The sequence below is a fragment of the Hyperoodon ampullatus genome, assembly GCF_949752795.1.
Source record: "Hyperoodon ampullatus genome assembly, chromosome: 15".
Taxonomy (NCBI): domain Eukaryota; kingdom Metazoa; phylum Chordata; class Mammalia; order Artiodactyla; family Ziphiidae; genus Hyperoodon; species Hyperoodon ampullatus.
The window spans coordinates 68,253,718-68,271,404 of record NC_136928.1 but is presented as its reverse complement, the minus strand read 5'-3'; the positions used below and the strand labels follow the sequence as shown (position 1 = coordinate 68,271,404).

At 52.9% G+C, this 17,687-nt stretch overlaps 1 protein-coding gene across 4 annotated transcripts in view; it reads right to left on the bottom strand.

Moving 5' to 3' along the window:
• OTOF (otoferlin) overlaps positions 1 to 17,687 on the bottom strand; it is a gene marked incomplete at both ends in the record, with an annotated part of 90,659 nt that overhangs the window by 33,946 nt on the left and 39,026 nt on the right. For 3 of the 4 annotated variants that reach the window (XM_079720876.1, XM_079720875.1, XM_079720878.1), the window contains 3 exons: positions 3,795 to 3,849; positions 4,322 to 4,448; positions 5,873 to 5,946. In XM_079720876.1, the coding sequence (XP_079577002.1) occupies positions 3,795 to 3,849; positions 4,322 to 4,448; positions 5,873 to 5,946 (256 nt within the window). Of the gene's footprint in view, positions 1 to 3,794; positions 3,850 to 4,321; positions 4,449 to 5,872; positions 5,947 to 11,821; positions 11,867 to 17,687 lie in introns of all 4 variants that reach the window. The other variant, XM_079720877.1, reaches the window with a different exon arrangement.

Genomic DNA, 17,687 nt, shown 5'->3' with positions numbered 1-17,687 from the left:
TAGTAAAGATATGCCATCAGGAGATTAACTTTTGCAGTGTGAGAGGTTGGCTGGTTTTTATGTTTTTCACCCAGGGACTCAGCCGTAATGATAGCCTTTTTGTCCCCTGCTCCTTTTCAGGACCCAGAGTTCCCACCTTCTTCCACTGAGCAGAGCCAGTAATGGTGGACGACCCTAGCTGGAAGCTCTGACACCAGGCGGGAAGCAGGTAGGGAGAGGAGGGCACAGGGCTGAAAGGAGAAAAGGGTGGGGCAGGGGGAGGAGGCTCCAGTGCGTGCTCTCTGCAGGCCGAAGGGTGGCCTGAGGGGTACCCTGAGAGTGCACAAAGGAGGTCGCGGCCTGGTGTTGGCGGGGGAGGAGAATGCCAGTCCTGCTCCCTCCACCGCCCCCCGCCAGTGCTCTATGGAGGGGAATGTATCATTTGGACTTGAAATTAAAAGAACAAAACATTAAACTCTGAAGACGGGGATCTCAGTCATCAGCAGGGGACTCCATCTTTCCACGATGGAAGATGGGGAGGCAAACAGAACCACTAAGGGACCAACTGACCAGCTGACCAGGGAAACTCTTTTTTTTTTTTTTTTTTTTTTTTTTGCAGTACGTGGGCCTCTCACTGCCGCGGCCTTTCCTGTTGCGGAGCACAGGCTCCGGACGCACAAGCTCATCGGCCATGGCTCACGGGCCCAGCCACTCCGCGGCACGCGGGATCTTCCCGGACGGGGGCACAAAACCGTGTCCCCTGCATCGGCAGGTGGACTCTCAACCACTGCACCACCAGGGAAGCCCCCAGGGAAACTCTTTTGGTGACTGACTATTCCATCCTCTCCTTCCAAGATAAGGGACATAATCCCCAGGTGACTTCATGAAACTCATCGTAAGGAACACTGCTGAGTGTAAATCTATACCTCTGTCCTGGGAGAACCCAAGAGTCATGGTGCTTTGTGACCTGCTTCTGAAGGATCTGATCAGGAAGCAAGAACATGGCTGGGAGCTGGAGATGAGAGGTGGTGGACCCTTTAGTACTGCTCTTCTGAAACATCCTTTATGTTCCCTCATCTCCAGGTGACAAAGATGTGACATGACCAGTTGTGCATTTTGAGAAGATCACTCCAGTGGTGGCGTAGAGCATGGAGTGGAGGGGGCAATATGAGAGCAGGGAGATCAGATAGGAAGTGGCTGCCATATTGCACTTGAGCTGGATAAATGATGTGGAGGTGAAAACTGGAGAGATGTTTGGAGGTGAAAATGTATATGGTCTTGGTGGCAGGAAAAGAGGGTAGAGAAGAGACTCAAGACTCTGTGACCCGCCAAGAACATCCCTGCCAAGTGCCAAGCACCAAGCTTTGCCCACTCTGATGGGGAAACTGCATATCCACAGGGAGGAAGCTGCAGCTTCTTGCTTTGAGATGCCAATAATCAGGAAAGGGTTTTCGCATTACATGCATTCTAAACAGGAGAAACAAAGGGCCTGAGTACACCGTGGTCTTTTCACCTTGGGACCTCCTTTCAGTGCTACCCAATCTTTAGGATGGTTCTGAGCCCTGAGGATCCTTCCTGAATCTGAGTTCAGCTAAGTGCCTCTGGCTGAGGTCTTTCTAACTCAGCAAAGCCAAGTTCTCCAAGAGAGTGAAGTCCTTCTGATAGGTTTTCTTGTTTTATACATTGTACTTATTGAAAGCAAGATTAATTCCACATTTGCAGTCCTCACATTGCATCCTCAGCTCTCTCTCCAAGTGTGTTAACACTTACAGTTGAGATGTGAATCAACCTGTCAGGGAATACTGTGTTACCAGGTCCAATACAACTGTCTTGTTCAGTTCAGAATGTGTACAAAGTCTTTGGAGGCTGACTGTCTGGTCCACTTAATAAAAGTCTCTGTTAGGAAGTGGTTTGAAAGAGCTTTTGAAAACATGCAGCAGGTAGTAAGCTAAAGATGAACAGGGACCAGAGGGAGAGACTGTTCAAAAGGCTTAATTAGAGAGAAATTAGTTGCTCTGACTATGGGGTAGGACACCCTCAAGTCTGAACCCTGTTTCTAGCTTTGAATAACTGTGTGACCTGGGGCAAGCTCCTTACCCACCCTGGGCCTCAGTTTCTCGCCTATGAAATACAGTAATACCTATATTTGGGTGGTTGTTAAGATTACCTTAACTTAAATGGAAAACATACCTACCTAGCCTAGTGCCTGGCACATAGTAAACCTTCAAAAACATAACAGTTACATTAGCAGCAACAATAAGGATGGCACCATTTTCTATGTGCCTTTACATGGCGGGCTCGTGACACTGTAGATTGAACGGTATCTGACTATGGGGTCTTTGTTCTTTGGAAGTTTTTCTCTTCTCAGGACACAGAGGAGCAAAGCCCTGAGCTGAGCTTCCTGCAAAAGCCCTCAGAAGTGTTAGGACATTCTGTGCTTGGGTTTTGGCAGAGAGGTGAGGAGGTGACATTCCCAAACCTCCAAGGAGCCCAGTGGTGTGAGGTTGTCTGAATCCACAGGGGCAGGTCCACTTGACACTGCCTGGGGTTATTTTTCAAGCCCCTGGGAAGATGGTCACTGACTAGATGAAAACAAACTGAAGCAAGGATTCAGAGAGACAAGGTGCATCCTTGAGGAAATATGACCAGATGTACCTGATACAAAGAAAGCTGGTGTCAAGTCCTCAATATTATCACCTGAGTGAGGTGAGGTGGGCTGTCCTTAAAGAAGGGAGCATGGGGCCTGGGAAATGGGCATCAAAGATAAAGCCCTAACCCGGGAGAAGGGTTTGCTCTGATTCTGGGGCCTGGTGCTGGACCTAGGCAGGAAGTGCAGTGGCAGTCAGGTGAGGTCTCCTGAAGGCTATGCCCTCCCAACCAGCCAGCACACTCACTAAATCCTAGGAACGCCCAGCAGTCTTTTCACCTACAACTGGGTCTTGATAGCTCCTAATGAAGGGTCCAGAGGAATTCGTGGTCCTTGGGCCCTTCTTGTTTGCAGTTTATAAATAAGTACTAGGTACTTCCGGCTTGTACATTAGCCTATCGTGAGTTATGTTAGTGTAACTCAGTCTCTCAGGCTCTGATCAACTCTGGGAAAAGAGACAAAATTGAGGGTCTGGCCCTGCAAAGCTGAGGATGAGGCCCCAGGCTGGGAGGGCTGCACTGGGTCCTGCTGTTCACGTGACCCTCTCCCCGCAGTTCCCAGCCATGCTCATGCCCCATCCTGCCTGCACTGTGGCCACATTAGCAATCTTATAGCTGCAAATCTCTCCCTATCTCAGCCATTTGGTCTCCAGTTTTAGAAACATACAAATAAAAAAATTAAGTGTTAATTTCAGAAAATACAGAGAAGCAAAAAGAAGAAAAAAACACCCACATTCTCAGCATCTATAGACAGCTAGGATTGACATTACTTCCAGCATCAAAATAATACAAAGCAACAATTTAAAAAAACACACCAAAATATCTTTCTTCAGAGACACTTATTTAAAATAATTTTTTTGGATGCTCTTTGGTCTTTTTATGGTTTTTCCAGGTCCCTCTCACTTTAAAAAGACCGTTACAAAATCCTAGGAGGGCTTTGACCAGCATAAGCAGAGCTCTCAAGCTGCTCTTTGGGTCTGTACTTCTCTACTTATGACACTGCTGTGAGTGCTTTCCAGGAACAAGCTTACTTTGGTAACATATATTCAGCTTGTGGTTCTCTATGACCCTCAGATCCATGCCTTCACAGAGTCTATAACGCACATCTGGCCAGAACCCCCCACTAGACAGAGTCGGAAAGGCATGAGGCCTCTAGCTGCCCCACCTACCTGGTAATCCATGGGCCGCCCGGCACTTGGCTCCATCTTAATGTCTGGCTTGGATCTGAGGAGGAGAATGTACTGTCAGGCTGGGTGTAAGGGGACTGCTTGCAGGGGACGAGGGCACTGGCAGTGGTTAGACCTTGGAGAAGGGCAGAAGGACAGAATCATGATCTTCAGACACTCCAGGACTGCCAAACAGAATGGGGATCAGTTGTTCTCAGAGGCTCCAATACAGAGGACTAACCAATGGCAGAAGTGATAGGTAGACAGACATTAGGTCAACAGGTTCAAGTGTGGGCTGGGCAGCTCCGTGATTTCCCTTTGCCCGGAGGTGTTGAATGACCTGGGGACAGGCTCCTGCCTTTGCAGGGGGAGAGGTGAGGGAGACATCCAGGAAAAGAAGAAAGGGGCAGGGTTAGGAAGGAGCTGTCCATGGGCACTGATTCTTCCCCACCCAAATTCCAAACATAGCAAGCTGGGTCCTGCCTGACCTGGTGAAGGCAACTGGGGCTGTGGGGTTCTTGCCCACTCACCGCTTGTTGGAGACGTTGGTGGTGAGAGCTGTGACGGAAGCTAGTGACACGGAGTCAGGATCCAGCCCATCCCGCAGCCGAATGGCCAGGCGGTCAAAGTCCTCCATCTCCAGTACTGCCGGTTCATCTGGGGAAGAGGGAGGGTCGGTTAGGTGGGCTGGATGGTGGGATAGTGACTGTATTTCCCTTTTTGCTTTGCCATCCAGGAAGCTGAGTCAAATTCCAGGTTTACTTGGTAGCATCTGCTTAGAATGTTATGGTCTGCACATCTGCGGTGTTTCTAGCCTAATCGTGACCTCTGATTTTAACTGAAATTGCACCTGGTCTTGCTTTTTAATTTTAATTGAATGTAACTCACTTATGCAAGCACTGAATAGCCTTCGTGGAAGAAGGTCAGGAATAAAATAATACATACTTATGTACCTCCTGTACCAGTAGCTACCATTTACTGAGTGGTTATTATGTGCCAGGCACAATGCCAGGCACGTTATACATATGTCTTTAGTCCTCATAATCCTCATAGTCACAGCCTGGCAAGATACGCACTATTCTCATGTAACCAGATGAAGAAACTGAGGCTTAGGAAGGAACTTATCCATGTAAAACAGCTGATGGAATTCAGAACCTAACCCTGTACTGATGTGTATTAATCCAATGAGATGAAGGAATGACGGTTCTGAGAAGCCACCCAAGGATGGTGGGTTTGAGTCTCAGCCGGCAGCTCTACCCTCTTCAATCTAGGAAGGCAAAAGGCACAGCTGGCATTCGCACAGGGGCAAAAGACAAAGAGAGAGATTCTGGGGCCAGTGGGCCACACAGGGGATGCTGGGGAGGGAAGCCAGGAGCCCCGAGGATGGGTGTGTGATCTACAGACCTGGGTTAGAAAGCTACACACAGCTCCCCTAATACACTTCATTTCTCCCCTGTATTCCAACTGTACTCACTGCCTCCTCTTAAATAGCTGTCTTGCGCCCTCCCCAGCCTGCTGCTCCGGTGGCACCAGTGCCACAGGCCACTCCAGTCTTCCAGGACACACCCTGCCTGTCTCCCCCAGGGCCGTCCCTGCAGCCTCGTGAGAGGTCACGGGGAAAAGGCAGGAGAGCGAGTCCTGCCACAGAGCAAGCATTCTCAGGACTCTGATTTTCCCCCAGAAATAGGGAATTGGCCAAATAACTTTCTTCTTCTTCTTCTTCTTTTTTTTGTTTTGTTATTCCCTCCTCTAATTAAAAATCTCTAGGCTTCTGTGTGGAGAAGAAAGAATGAGAGCAAAGAGGGCAGGATGAGCCCAACGGATTGAGGGGCTCTGCTGCTCAGTTCTAGACCGGAGGAAATACCCTAGCCACCTTCAGCCCTCGGGGCGCCCCCTTCCGGAGGACCACTCTCAGGACCCGGCTTCTCCTCCAGCCAATGAGAGGCCAGGCCCCTCCCAGGTGGATCCGCCGGCCAATAGCAGGAGAGCCCGTTGGGGCGCTGCCCGCGGAGAGGAGGGGTTTGGTCACGGGAGGGGAGAGAGGAGCCGCCTGGACCGTGGGCAGGGGCACGCGTCCATACCTTGTCTTTGGGTTTCCTCTTTGTGAGGCCGGTTCTTGCCGAGCTTCATGGCGGAAAACACGCTCCTCCCGGCTCTGTGAGACGGGGCCGCCAGAATGAGGTGGGAGGAGATAGACGCCGGGAGGAAGACACACAGACATAGAAGAGCAAAACCCGAAAGAACACGTAAGGGAAAGGGAGATCCAAGCTCCAGCCCCTCACCTGCTGGTCCCAAGATATATTGGGGGCCAAATTTCCCAAGTCGGGAGCCGTGAGGGGGAATTAGGGCAGAGGAAACCCCACCACTTCCTCCTTCCCCATGTCTTCACACCACTCAGGAGCAGGTCGGGGACGGCGACCAGTAAAGGTGGAAAGAACCGTTTCAACTGGAGCCCCTCGGGGTCCTGATCCCAGCCCCCTCAGTCCAGTCTTAGAGCTCTGAGCTCCGCCAGTGCCGCCAAGCTCACCCTCCCTGACCGTGCACCCCACCTCGGCTGAGTGGAAAGAAAACCAGACAACCAGAGATAAAGCATCAGAACAGAAGGGCAGAAACGGGACTCAGAGGCACAGAGACTGATGAGCAGGTAGGAAGTGTGGTTGCAACTAGCTGCTTAGTTCTCAGATGGCTCTGGTGCTCGAAGCCTGCCTTGTCTTTCCCAACCTCTCTGTGCCTTTGGATTCTCCTTGGTCCCCGGTGAAAAGAAGGAGATGGGCCCTTTCCCGTCTCTATCTTTGGTCCTGGCTTTGCCCCTTCTGCCTGTCCCCTCTCACTACAGAACCTCCCCCCCCCCCAACCAACCCCCAGGAACGTATGGCAGACTCCATAGTTCCTACCTCTTCCTCTGGTTGGTGTGGCCTTGTGCCCCCAGGAGAAGGGCCTTGCAGTCAGGGGGGCTGAGGGAAGGGGGCAGGGGGTCCTCACTGTCCCCTCAGTGATGTCCCCGCAGCTGAGCTTGTGATCCCTGGTCCAGGAGGGACCAGGAGTAGGATCAACAGGCGGTAGAGTGCAGTATTCCATTACCCCATCAATATTGCATGAGCTGGACACCTGACTCCATCCACTTCCCATTCTCCCTCCTCCTGGCTGTGCCCGTGTCATCCTGGGCCCCATCCCTAGGTGGGGTGGGGTGCAGATTCCAACTCTGAGCTCACCTACAGCAGCAGAGCCCACCCATCTCTGGGTCAGGCATCTCCTTGTGGAGGTTTGGCTATGGTTCCCCAAGAACCCCTGTTCTTTTTTTTTTTTTTTTTTAACATATTTAAAAAATAATTTAATCTCCACAGCAAGCTTTGAGGAGGATACTATTGACCACAGTTTACAGTTGAGGTCTGAAGCAGTTAGAAAAGCTTTATTCCATTGACCACATCTTATTATCTGTAAGGAAGAACCCCTGTTCTTTATGCTGGGTCATGTGAGATGGGGGAAAACCTTTCTGTCCTTGTAGAGATGGCCTAGAAATCTCAAGCCCCTCCTCCCCTCAACCTGGCCCTATCCTAGCTCCGGGCCTTTTCTTTACTCTTCATATGCCTGGCAAGACATGAAGAGGAATGTGTCTGTGTCCCAGCGAGAGAGCAACTGAGGACCACCTCTTTCATGTGGCACCAGCTCACAGTTTAAGAAACACTGACATCTTCATGATTTCCTAAAAAGGCATGAGGTGGGTGAAAGAAGGCTGGGGTAGCACTGATCTCTTCACACTCTCCAGCATCACGTTATCCAGGACATATCAACAGGAGGAAAGGGAAAGAAGGCACTCTAAAAAAGGAAAACGGATGCCTTTGGAGTTATCTTTAAAAGTTTCTCCCCAACAAGAGATTATATAACCTTTCTTGAGCCACTAATCTGGGCCAAAGGCTTTTCCAGATGTTTGCTCATTTCATCTTCATAGCAGTCCTGGGAGGAGGGACACATGCTTCTCCTCGTTCAACCCATGAAAAACCTGAGGTTCAGAGAGCTGGGATTGAAGCTACCACCTCCCAGGCTGGCAATACTTCCACTGCATCCTCGCTGCTGTGGGATTGCACTTCTCTGGGGGTGTGAATCCTGTCCTGACCATTTGGAACTTTGGCAGAAAGTCTCCATGGGGCCAGCACAACTTGCAGATGGGGACGTCATCTGTGAAGAGTCCCATGCACTGGGCCCATGTTTACAGAAAGGGGGCTCATTCCAAGTAATGTGAGCATCAAGACATTTTGGGAAGAGAAGGCTATAAATATTAAATTACTGGTGACCTAACACTGCACCAATCAATGAGCGCATTAAAAACAGTCGTATGGTGGTGAGAAAGGAACCATCCCGCCTGGCTTACAACGATCCATCCTGTGCGATTTCTCCCTGCTTGGTGGCCTTGAGGGCAGGGGTGCCGGCCATACTCTGACTCTTGCAACAGGAAGTGAGCCTAGTGTGGGCCCTCCCTCTGCTTCCTGTCCCAGCATTTGGGTTTCCTTTCCTCCCAGCCTTGCTGCTCTCCTGCCTTACCCAGGAGGGCCCTGTGCTGACCGTGTACAATCACTTCTTGGCCATTCCTAGGCTGTATCATCCTTAGAGTCCCCAGCCCCAGTCCGTGTGTGACTTACACGCTGCCATCACACAGTCTGTTCCAGCCACACAACTCCAGTCCCATCCCCCCCCACCCCCGCCCTAATGTCCCCCAGGAAAGTGCTCTGAGATGGTAGGTCAAAGCCATGTATGGGGTCAGAGCAGGCCCTGCCTGCAGAAGCCAGCCACTCTGCATGCTGATACCGGATCTGGTCCTGCTGCCTGAGGCCCAGAGGTGGTTTGGGTAGCAGGGAATTGCGGATTTCTGATGCTGGTCCCAAGGACCCATCCAAGTGGAAAATGGCCTGGGGCTTCCCTTGGGCAGTTATGGCCCTTGAATTTGAAAGTCACTCTAGTCCTTAAAACAAACATATTTGGAAGCAAAGATTGAGACTAAAACATCTATACTTATCAGACCATTGTCTACCAGACCCTGAAGCAATTCAAAGGAGAAACCTCTCTCCCCAGACCCTGCATGATTTTAACCATCTCAAGTGGATAAGTGCATCGGTGGGATTCCTGTGCACCTGGGATTATCTCAAAATGGTGACATCCCTTTGCAAAAAAATGCATACTATGTAGGGCAAGTGTAATTCCCAGAATTCTTACTGTAGGCTCTGCACCCATTCATTTCTCTTCAGTGACTAGCTCTTCATTCCTGTGAGCTGTGGGCAGCAGAGCATGAGGTCATCAGCTATCAATCCCTTTGTAATTTTCTAATTGATGACACATCAGAATTCACTGCCCATCAGTTGCCCATCATGCCTGCTTCTCTTGGCAAAGGGTAAAGGTTATTTTTGAAATCAACGTTAACTTAATCAGGGAATTTTGAAGATTATCCACTTGTATTAAAGACTTAGATTTCAAAAAATGTAAATTGTTGATTAGGTTACTGATGTACTGATATTTCTTTGTTTTAAATTCTGCATTTGGTCTAGATGGTTCTCCAATTACTAAAGATATAATATGGACAGAAACAGACAAAGAAAACAAGCCAATAATCAACTTGGTGAAAAACCACTTTGCAACCAAGTGGCTCCTTATTCGTGGCTGCCTGAAAGCCTGAGAAGCAGGAGCCGGGGAGGTGGGCCTCCCAGGACCCTCTGAGGGTTTATGATCACATTTGGGCTTCCCCATTGATGGATTCATGACAGTCAGAATGATATGCACACACAACTTAGATAGCTATTTCTCTCTGGAGAGAAGTCTAGTTAGTTCACTCATTTAAAACTCTTTTTTCATTTATGGACCTAATGATTTCCTTGCTGGTTCCATGGCTAAGAATGTCTTTGTGGTTGGGTAATGCACCTGGGGTCCTAGGGGAGAGCTGGGAACTATCCAGTGATGACTTGGAAAGATTCGCCAAATTAAATTTAGTGAGCTGGATCTCAGTCAGGTCTCTGTGTTATTGTGGAGGTTGTGACTTAAAGGGGTGGGACTGGAAATGAACCGCAGGCCATGGCTGCCTGGGGCTTCTGCCCTCCGACTGCCTGCCCTGGAAACTGTCAAGGCTCATTAGCTCAGGCCTCAGGTAACTGGGAGAAACAAACTCCTACCTAAGAGACACAGGGTTTATGGTTCTCTCTTTCCTCTTGTTTCTCCTCAGGAGAGCTAGAAACTAACCAGTTTTGCCACACAATAACCCTTCAGAGATTTAAAACTGCTCCCACAGCCTTTCTTCTTCAGGCTAAAGAATTTCAGCTTGTTTAATCTCTTCTTAGAAATCCCATTTTCCTACCCTTTCAATCATCCTAAGGCTCTACACATTAAAATAAGAATGAATGCCAGTTTACTCATCTCATCTGTGAATTGGAAATGGCAGGACATTAGGATGGGGTTGTGCAAGGGAACCAGCGGGCCTACTGCATGCTCGCACTGGGAGGCATCCCTTAGTGCCGTTATGTCCAAAGGGATCAGGCCAACCTGAATCCCTTGGGGTCCGGCCCAGGACAGACTGGGGAGCTGGAAATCAAGAAGGGTCTTAGAGCATCACCGATCTCAGACAGAGAGCCTGGGAGACCGGCAGGTTGTTTGTGTCTCATACGGGCCTTTTATGTCTAACTGTCCATGCAAAAACCTGACCCTGAGCCCTCTCCCTAAGTGGGACCCCCAGCTCAGCAGTCTGATGTCATCTCCCACACCCCCCAAGATCCTGTTCCCTGGCTTCCTCTCCAAGTCTGGCACATGCTCTCTGCCTGGGGCTTCTTCCCTTGATTGTAACCTGGCAAACTCTCCGATCCTTCAGGTCTCTGGGCCCGAATTTCCCCTCACGGTGCCATTGCCTTGTTGTCATGCTTTTTGCTCATGTATAACAAGCAGGAGTTGGAACTCAATATGCTTTTGTTAAACGAGACTGGGAGTCCCCGGGAGCTTAATGCAAGCAGATACCCCAAGCCCACACCAGTGCTCATCACTTCAGACCCCTATACAAATAATCCTGCTGTCGCCATGATATTGTCTTGTTGACTAATTTTTAACTTCTTGAGACCACAGTTTTGAGCAAATCTCTTAACATCTCTGGGGCTCAGTTTCCCTATCTGGAAAATAAAGACCACATTCCTGGCTTTTCGGGTCTTGTTGATGTGTTCGGAGAATTAAATTTAGAATATAGTCAAGTGCTCTAAACTTACTGGGCCTGTTGGAAACTCTGGGTTGGGAGTTAAATTCTCTGGGTTTTAGTCCCAGCTCTGTTCCTCTTCTGGAGTCGCTTGCTTCCCCTCTCTGGGCCTCAGCTTTGTCACCTGTAAGAATGGGTGTTGGAGCACAGGCTGCTCCAGTGTGGTCAGCCCTGACTGCCACTGCCCTTGTGAATTCCCTGTGATGCTAGAAGGTCCTTGAGATGATGCAAACTCTGGGGAGGCTGAAAGACCCACTTGTCTCCCCCTGACCTTGAGACTTTCCAATACCTTGTGGCGACCCCTCCCATCTGGAGTCCTCTGGGGAATGGAGATGGTGAAGACCACCAGAGAGGGGTCATCTCTCCTTAGCTTTCTGGGCTTCATGCTCCGGCCGCCCCCTGTGGCCACTTGGTGCCCACAGTTTGTCCTTCTTGGGCCTCCAGCACTGCATGTCCACCAGCCCAGCTCTGCCTTGGCTCTGCGGGAGAGCCACTGGCATCTTGGGCCGTCCCCACTCCCTCCCTCACAGGGATAGCTCGGGGCCTGCCCACAGGCATGGGGGACTGAACAGGGAAGTGGAGGAGGAATCGAGACACTGAAAAGAGGGAGGAGGGAGTGGAAACCGGAAGGCCTGCACCCACCCTGACCTCCCTGTGCCTCGCTCCCATGGCCAGATGGAGAGACCTCCCTCGCCCTGCCATCACCCGGTGCTGGCTCCACCATTGATCCGGGCCCCCCGCCATCTGTACCCTGTGCTGAGGACCCTTCCCTCTCACGAGCCGCACGGGCTCCACCCTGGCCTCGGCCACCTACTTGTGCTCGCCATCTCTGCCTCCCTTGGTCTTCTGTCTGCCTTTGCTGAGTAGGGGGAAGAAATGAGGAGACAAGGGGATGTGTGTGAGAGGGTGTGAACCAGAGATGCAGACTTAGCCCCTGGCCCTGCTGACCCCCACGCTCCCCAGGGGCCTCCTTGTTCCAGAGAGCCCTCACCCCACAGCCTCTCACTTAAGCAAGCCTAAGCCTGCTGGGTAGGGACCCCATGGCCCAGGCTCTGCCCTGGGGAGGAGGGGAACTGGTCCTGATTCTTGGGGAGGAGCTCACAGGAGTGGGGCTGGTGGCCACTGTCCCACTGACCCCAAGCCTAGGAGAACCTGGGGCCCTGGGGAGGGAGGAGGCCTCAGGGTCCCCGTTGATCTCCTCCCCCAGGTCAGGGTCTGGTCATTTCTGAATGTGGGTTGCAGGTTCCACAGGGAACAGAAGGTTAGATGAGCCCGGCTACCATCCAGGCCTGGGCCACCCTGCTCTCCTCGCCACGCTTGATCCCCTCCAGTAGAGTGGGGGGCCCCCAGCTCTGAGGGCCTCGGAGAAAAAAGGTGGGCCAGGGAGGTTCTGGGCCTGCAGTTGTAAGCGAGCTACTGCTCCAGGGCTCAGAGCAGGGCTCCTCCTCCTCCTTTGGGAGGCTTCCAGAAAGCCTTTCTGGAATGTTCTCTCAGTGCTTCCCTGATGCTGTGGCGATGAGGATGAGGGAAAGGAAGTGAAAAACAATTAGCAATTTCTTCCTCTCCTCACACCCTGTCCCGGCACAGACCTTGCCCGGGTAGGCATGCCTCCAATCCCTCACAGCTCAGGTCCTGAAGGCCCAGTGGATCACAGCCATCCTTTCCATCTGGCCAGCTGGCCAGTTTGTATTTCCTTTCCAAGGAGTTAACATCAGCGAGGTCTCTGGCTACCGCAATCGGCTGAGACCACCGAGCAGAGAACAGAGAAGGGGAGAGTGTCTCAGCAGCCCTGCTCTGGCCCTGGGCCTAGTTGGGGGTCTGGCCAGGCCTGAGCCCCCACTGGGACCCACTGAGAGCTGCGTGGGCTCCAATGAGCTTTCGAGAATGAGGGCCGAACAGGGGGCTGCCTTTCTCTGAATTATTGATACAGGTTTCGGGGGAAATTTGTTTTTTTGTCTATTATTTTTTAAAGAACTGGGTGACCCTGAAAAGTTTGAAAATCTTTGCAGTAGAGGAACTGGAAGGGGAAGTGTATCACCTGAGAGTGGGCAAGGGTGGGTCAGGAAGGTGGAATTTGTGTACCTAAATGATAACATCTGACCCTTTTTCTCTTTCCCTTTGGCGGTTTGCTCTGAAATGGCAGAGAGGTGTCAGGCTGGCCCAGCAGCGGCCCCCTCGGGCACACAGCAGGCCAGAGAACAGTGTGTACCTGCAACCTGGCAGCCGGCACCTGGCACACGTGTGCCCTACCCCTGCTCACGCGCTCCAGGCCCCTGGGCCAGCTAAGAGGCTGCACACAGGTCCACACTCTCAGTGGGGAAATGCAGAAGGGAAAAGACCCTCTTTCTGTGAAAAAATAATACTCTTGTGATTTTACTACAAGCACTGTTGTGACTCCAACTAACATTAATAACTGCATGGCCCTGCGGGAGAACTTAAACATGCCTTGACATACTGATGCCAACCGTCTCACAAGGGGGTATCATTATCCTATTTCCCAAACGGGGGAGCTGAGACTCTGCCTGCCCTTAGTCACTCAGCCGCAAGGGGTGGGGATGAGAGGTTTGACCTCATGGTCATCCTCGTTGCTAGGGGACCTCTCCGTGGAGCCCTGGTTGGGCCTGACTTTCCTCCTAGAGTCTACATTGTGTTTTTAAGTGTCCCAGCCTGGCCGGGTAAGTTCTGTTCCTCAGCCAACACACACACACACACACACACTCTCTCTCTCTCTCTCTGCCTCAGTTTCACTCACCTCTTCCTCAAGCTCCCACCCCCGTGACTCTGTGTGCACAGTTAGAAGGAGCCATGGAGGCTGGGGGACGTGAATCAATATGGTGGCCTCTGGGGGATTGAGGGTTTTCTGGGATCTTAGTGCTTCACGGTGTGAGGTCTCACTTGAGCACTCAGACCCGGGCAGGGGGTGAAGAGGACCCCCACCTCAGGTGAAGTGGCTGAGTTTGGGAGGAGTCTGCTGAGCACTGCTTCACCCCAGATCTCAGCATGGCCCTGACCCAGGCTCCTCCAGGCTGCTTGGGAGTGGCTGAAGCTCTGGGGCTCAGCCTGGTGGAGGGAGGCGGGGGAGGGGCTGTGGGAACCCTGCACTCTGGGGGTGAGGCTGGGTGTGTAGACCCCATACACACACATCTATGCATACCCCATGGCACATGCCCCAGGCACACGCAGGCATAGGAGGGAGGTACCTTCTTCTATGGGTCTCCACTGGAGTAGAAGAATGATCCAGAGGGAGAACAAGAAATGTGTCCCACTCCCTCCCTTCCCCCAGGAGGAGACCCGGCAGAGAGAAGCCCAGCAGGGACACCAGGAAGGGGGGCTGGGCAGAAGGAGGGCTGGAGGGCCAGGCAGGTGGAGAAAGTGAGGAGGAGAGTCGCGGAATACAGGGAATCTGCGAAAGCCCCGAGTCTCTGAAGTGCAGTTGTGAGATTAAGGCTGGGTTCCCTTCTCTGTCCTTTCTAACAGGGGGTCCTTTGCCCAGAACCTGGTGGTGTGTGAAGCTCCCTGGTGTCATGGAGAGAGAGAACATACGTGCAGGTAAGCGTGAGAAAACACCCGGGCATGTGTGCGTGTTCAGGGCCAAAGTCTCCTCTCTCTTCAGACAACAGGGCAGATGTACACTGACACGCAGGGGCCCAGAACCCTGATTTTGTGCTTCTGAGAGCAAAGTGCGCACGGGGTTAGTAGTTCATTCCTTCTCTGCAACACCGACAGCTGGGGGGGCGAGGGAGTCCTGTGAGCGAGTGAGACCCCGGCCTGGGCCCAAGCGGCGGTGAAGCTCTGGCTGTGGGCGCCTTTGTTGGCAGAGCCCTTGGAGGAGGGTGGGGATGGCCAGAGCTGAGAAGGATCTTGGGCCAAAAGGTCCGATGCTGCTCAGGGTAGAACAAGTTGTGGTGGGGTAACATGGAGACTGCGGAAAGGGAGAAGGAAGGAAGGGGACCCTGGTTGAGCACCAGCCACGGGCCAGCACTGCGGCGGGCAGCTCACACGTATTATCTCATTTGACCCTAACACTCCTGTGAGGCATCAGCAACCCCTGTCTTACAGGTGGTAAAGTGGGGCTCCAAAGGGCAGGGCTGGGATTTGAGCCCTGTGCTCTCCACGGCACCGCACTGCCTCCTGGGACATTCCCGGGCATATTGTGCAAAGAGCCAGCTGAAATCAGAGGCTGCTGATTTGGAGACAGGGCCTACAGAAGCAGCCAGAGTGGCTCAGAGGGCCTGACCAGGGCCTGGGCCTGATGGAACCATGGGAGGAGACCGACCAGGGCCTGGGCCTGATGGAACCATGGGAGGAGACCGACCAGGGCCTGGGCCTGATGGAACCATGGGAGGAGAGGGTTAGTGGGAGGGTGGGTGGTGGTGGGTTGGAGGCTGAGGGACTGCTCAGGCAGAGCTGCCAGTGGACATTCCCTGAGGCCCAATGGGAGAAACTTCCGGGAAGATACTTAAGGCCTTGGGAGTGTAGAGGAATGTCTGCAGAGCCCCTCCCAGGGGGTGGTGAGGGCAGATGGCAGGAGCCCAGCCGTGGGGACCTAGGCCCTGCAGGGAGACCTCCCCACATCGGCCTCCTCTGCCCTCCATGGAATGGATGCCTCATGCCACCAGTCCTGGGCCTGAGGTTGCTTCCTGCCACTCACTCCACCAGCCCCCCGACCCCTCCAGCAAGCACTCCACGCAGCCACATCAGACAGGGAGGAATGGATTCCCACACCAGACCCCTGTGGATCCAGACAACCAGGTGAGAGACCGTTGCTTACCGGCCATGAAGTTTTCTTGTTTGGGAAAACAACAGAGGCACCCTGTAGATTGGGCACCTTGACCTACAAAGCGATGTGCCTTCCCAGGAGGGGCTGGAGGGCAGGGAGCAGATGTGGGCGAAGGAGGACTTGACTTGGAGTCAGAGCCTGGGCACATACATCCCTTCCTTCCCCCTATTCTTTCGTTGGCCAAATTTTTTCTGGAGGGCTCTCTGGCCCAGAAGACAATGGCTTCCTCCCAGACCCCAGAGCTGACAGGCCTGCCTGGCTGGCACTTAGGTGAAGAGGGTGAGACATGACACCTACAGCTGCGAGGCCAAATCCGGGTTCCCCCTGGAACCGTGCACTCCTTGACCCAGAACTCATTGGCCCATGCAGGCAGCTAGAATTAAACCACAGGAGAAGCCCAAATTCTCTAAACCAGCTGTACCTTCTCCTCACACCTCTGCCCTCCCCCTGCCCCCAGCCTGCTGGCTGCATGGCCAGGCCTGGCCAGAGAACGTGTGGCAGTGGTACCACCCCGAGGCACTCTCAGGGTCTGGGTTGGCAGCCCCAGCGCAGCCGGGAATCTGCGCACACACCCAGCCCCTCCAAAGCAGGCCGTGGCCCCCAGGAGACAAGGAGCTCTGCGTGCGGTCGTCACCCTCTCCCCATTCCCAAACTCTGGGACGAAACTTCTCCTCCCGTTGCTGCTTCCTGCTGCTGCTGGGGAGGTGGGAAAGCCAGGCTATAACGTGAGGGTGGATAGAGGCCCCCTCTCAATCTCCATACTCCTGGGGCCCAGGACGGTCTGCAGGTCCAGGACCAAAGCCCCTCAGGCTTGACCGCATTGTCTCACTGTTCCCTCCATCAACACCCTGGCCCACTTGTGTGGGATGAGAGAGGACCTGGCTCGGCATTGCCTGAGCTGCAGCGACCCCAGACAGGGCTGCCCTCTTGGCTTCCATAGCGAGCTGTTCTCCACGCGCGCTACCCACGGGACCTGGGGAATCCCTGGGTCCCTCAGGACGTCAGAGTTGGAGGGCAGCCAGGATGCTCAACCCATTCCTGTTACTAACCTGGAGGGGCTAATGACTTTTCCAAAGTCAGTTAGTTAGTGGCGGTCAGGATGCGACTTAATGGGGCTCAGCTCTCCTGATTTGGAGCCAGCATTCCTTTCCCTGCAACTGATGGCTCTCACGTGGCGTCCAATCTGTCCCCAGAAAGCCCTTTCTTAAAGTCCACGTGTAGCCGCAGACAAGCTCTTTTCCCTACGGGGACAGAGGATGGGGACCAGATGGGACCCTTAGTGTCAGCATCCCCACACTCCCCACTGCATCCCTGCTCCTCTTTTCACCATTTCCAGCCCGATTCCTAACCCCCTGCATTGTCCAAGAGCCTGTTCATCACCAGCCCTTACGTGGGGTAGTACTTGGCACCCCAGTTACAGTCTGACCCCCCATCATCCCTCAGCTCTCCCAGCAGCAGGGTGGGGGTTCCCATTGCCCTGAGACCCCTGGTACAGGGTAGGAGTGACTGGCCAAGGGTCACGAGGCTGGTAAGAGGCGGAGCTGGGACTCAGACCTGTGTCTCCTGAGGCCAGATTACACGCTGTCTCTACGCTACCCAGCCTGGAGTCTAAGGAGAACGGTCTCCAAGCTGGCCTGGGTGATGCCGTCCACCTCACGGCTGACCTGGAGTCATAGGTCCAGGAACATTTGCCACAGGCATGGTTCCTTTGGACTTACTATGATTACTCCCCACCTGGCTCCCAGGGTCTGAAGCTTGTATATGTCTCGGGGGTGGGGGGGAAGTGGGGAGCGGGGAGTGGTTCAAGGGCAAAGAAGGAAAATATATTCATACAATAAAAGTATAAAATTCAATTACCCTAATTTAGCATCTGTGCTTTTTCAGAACAAGTACTGAATCA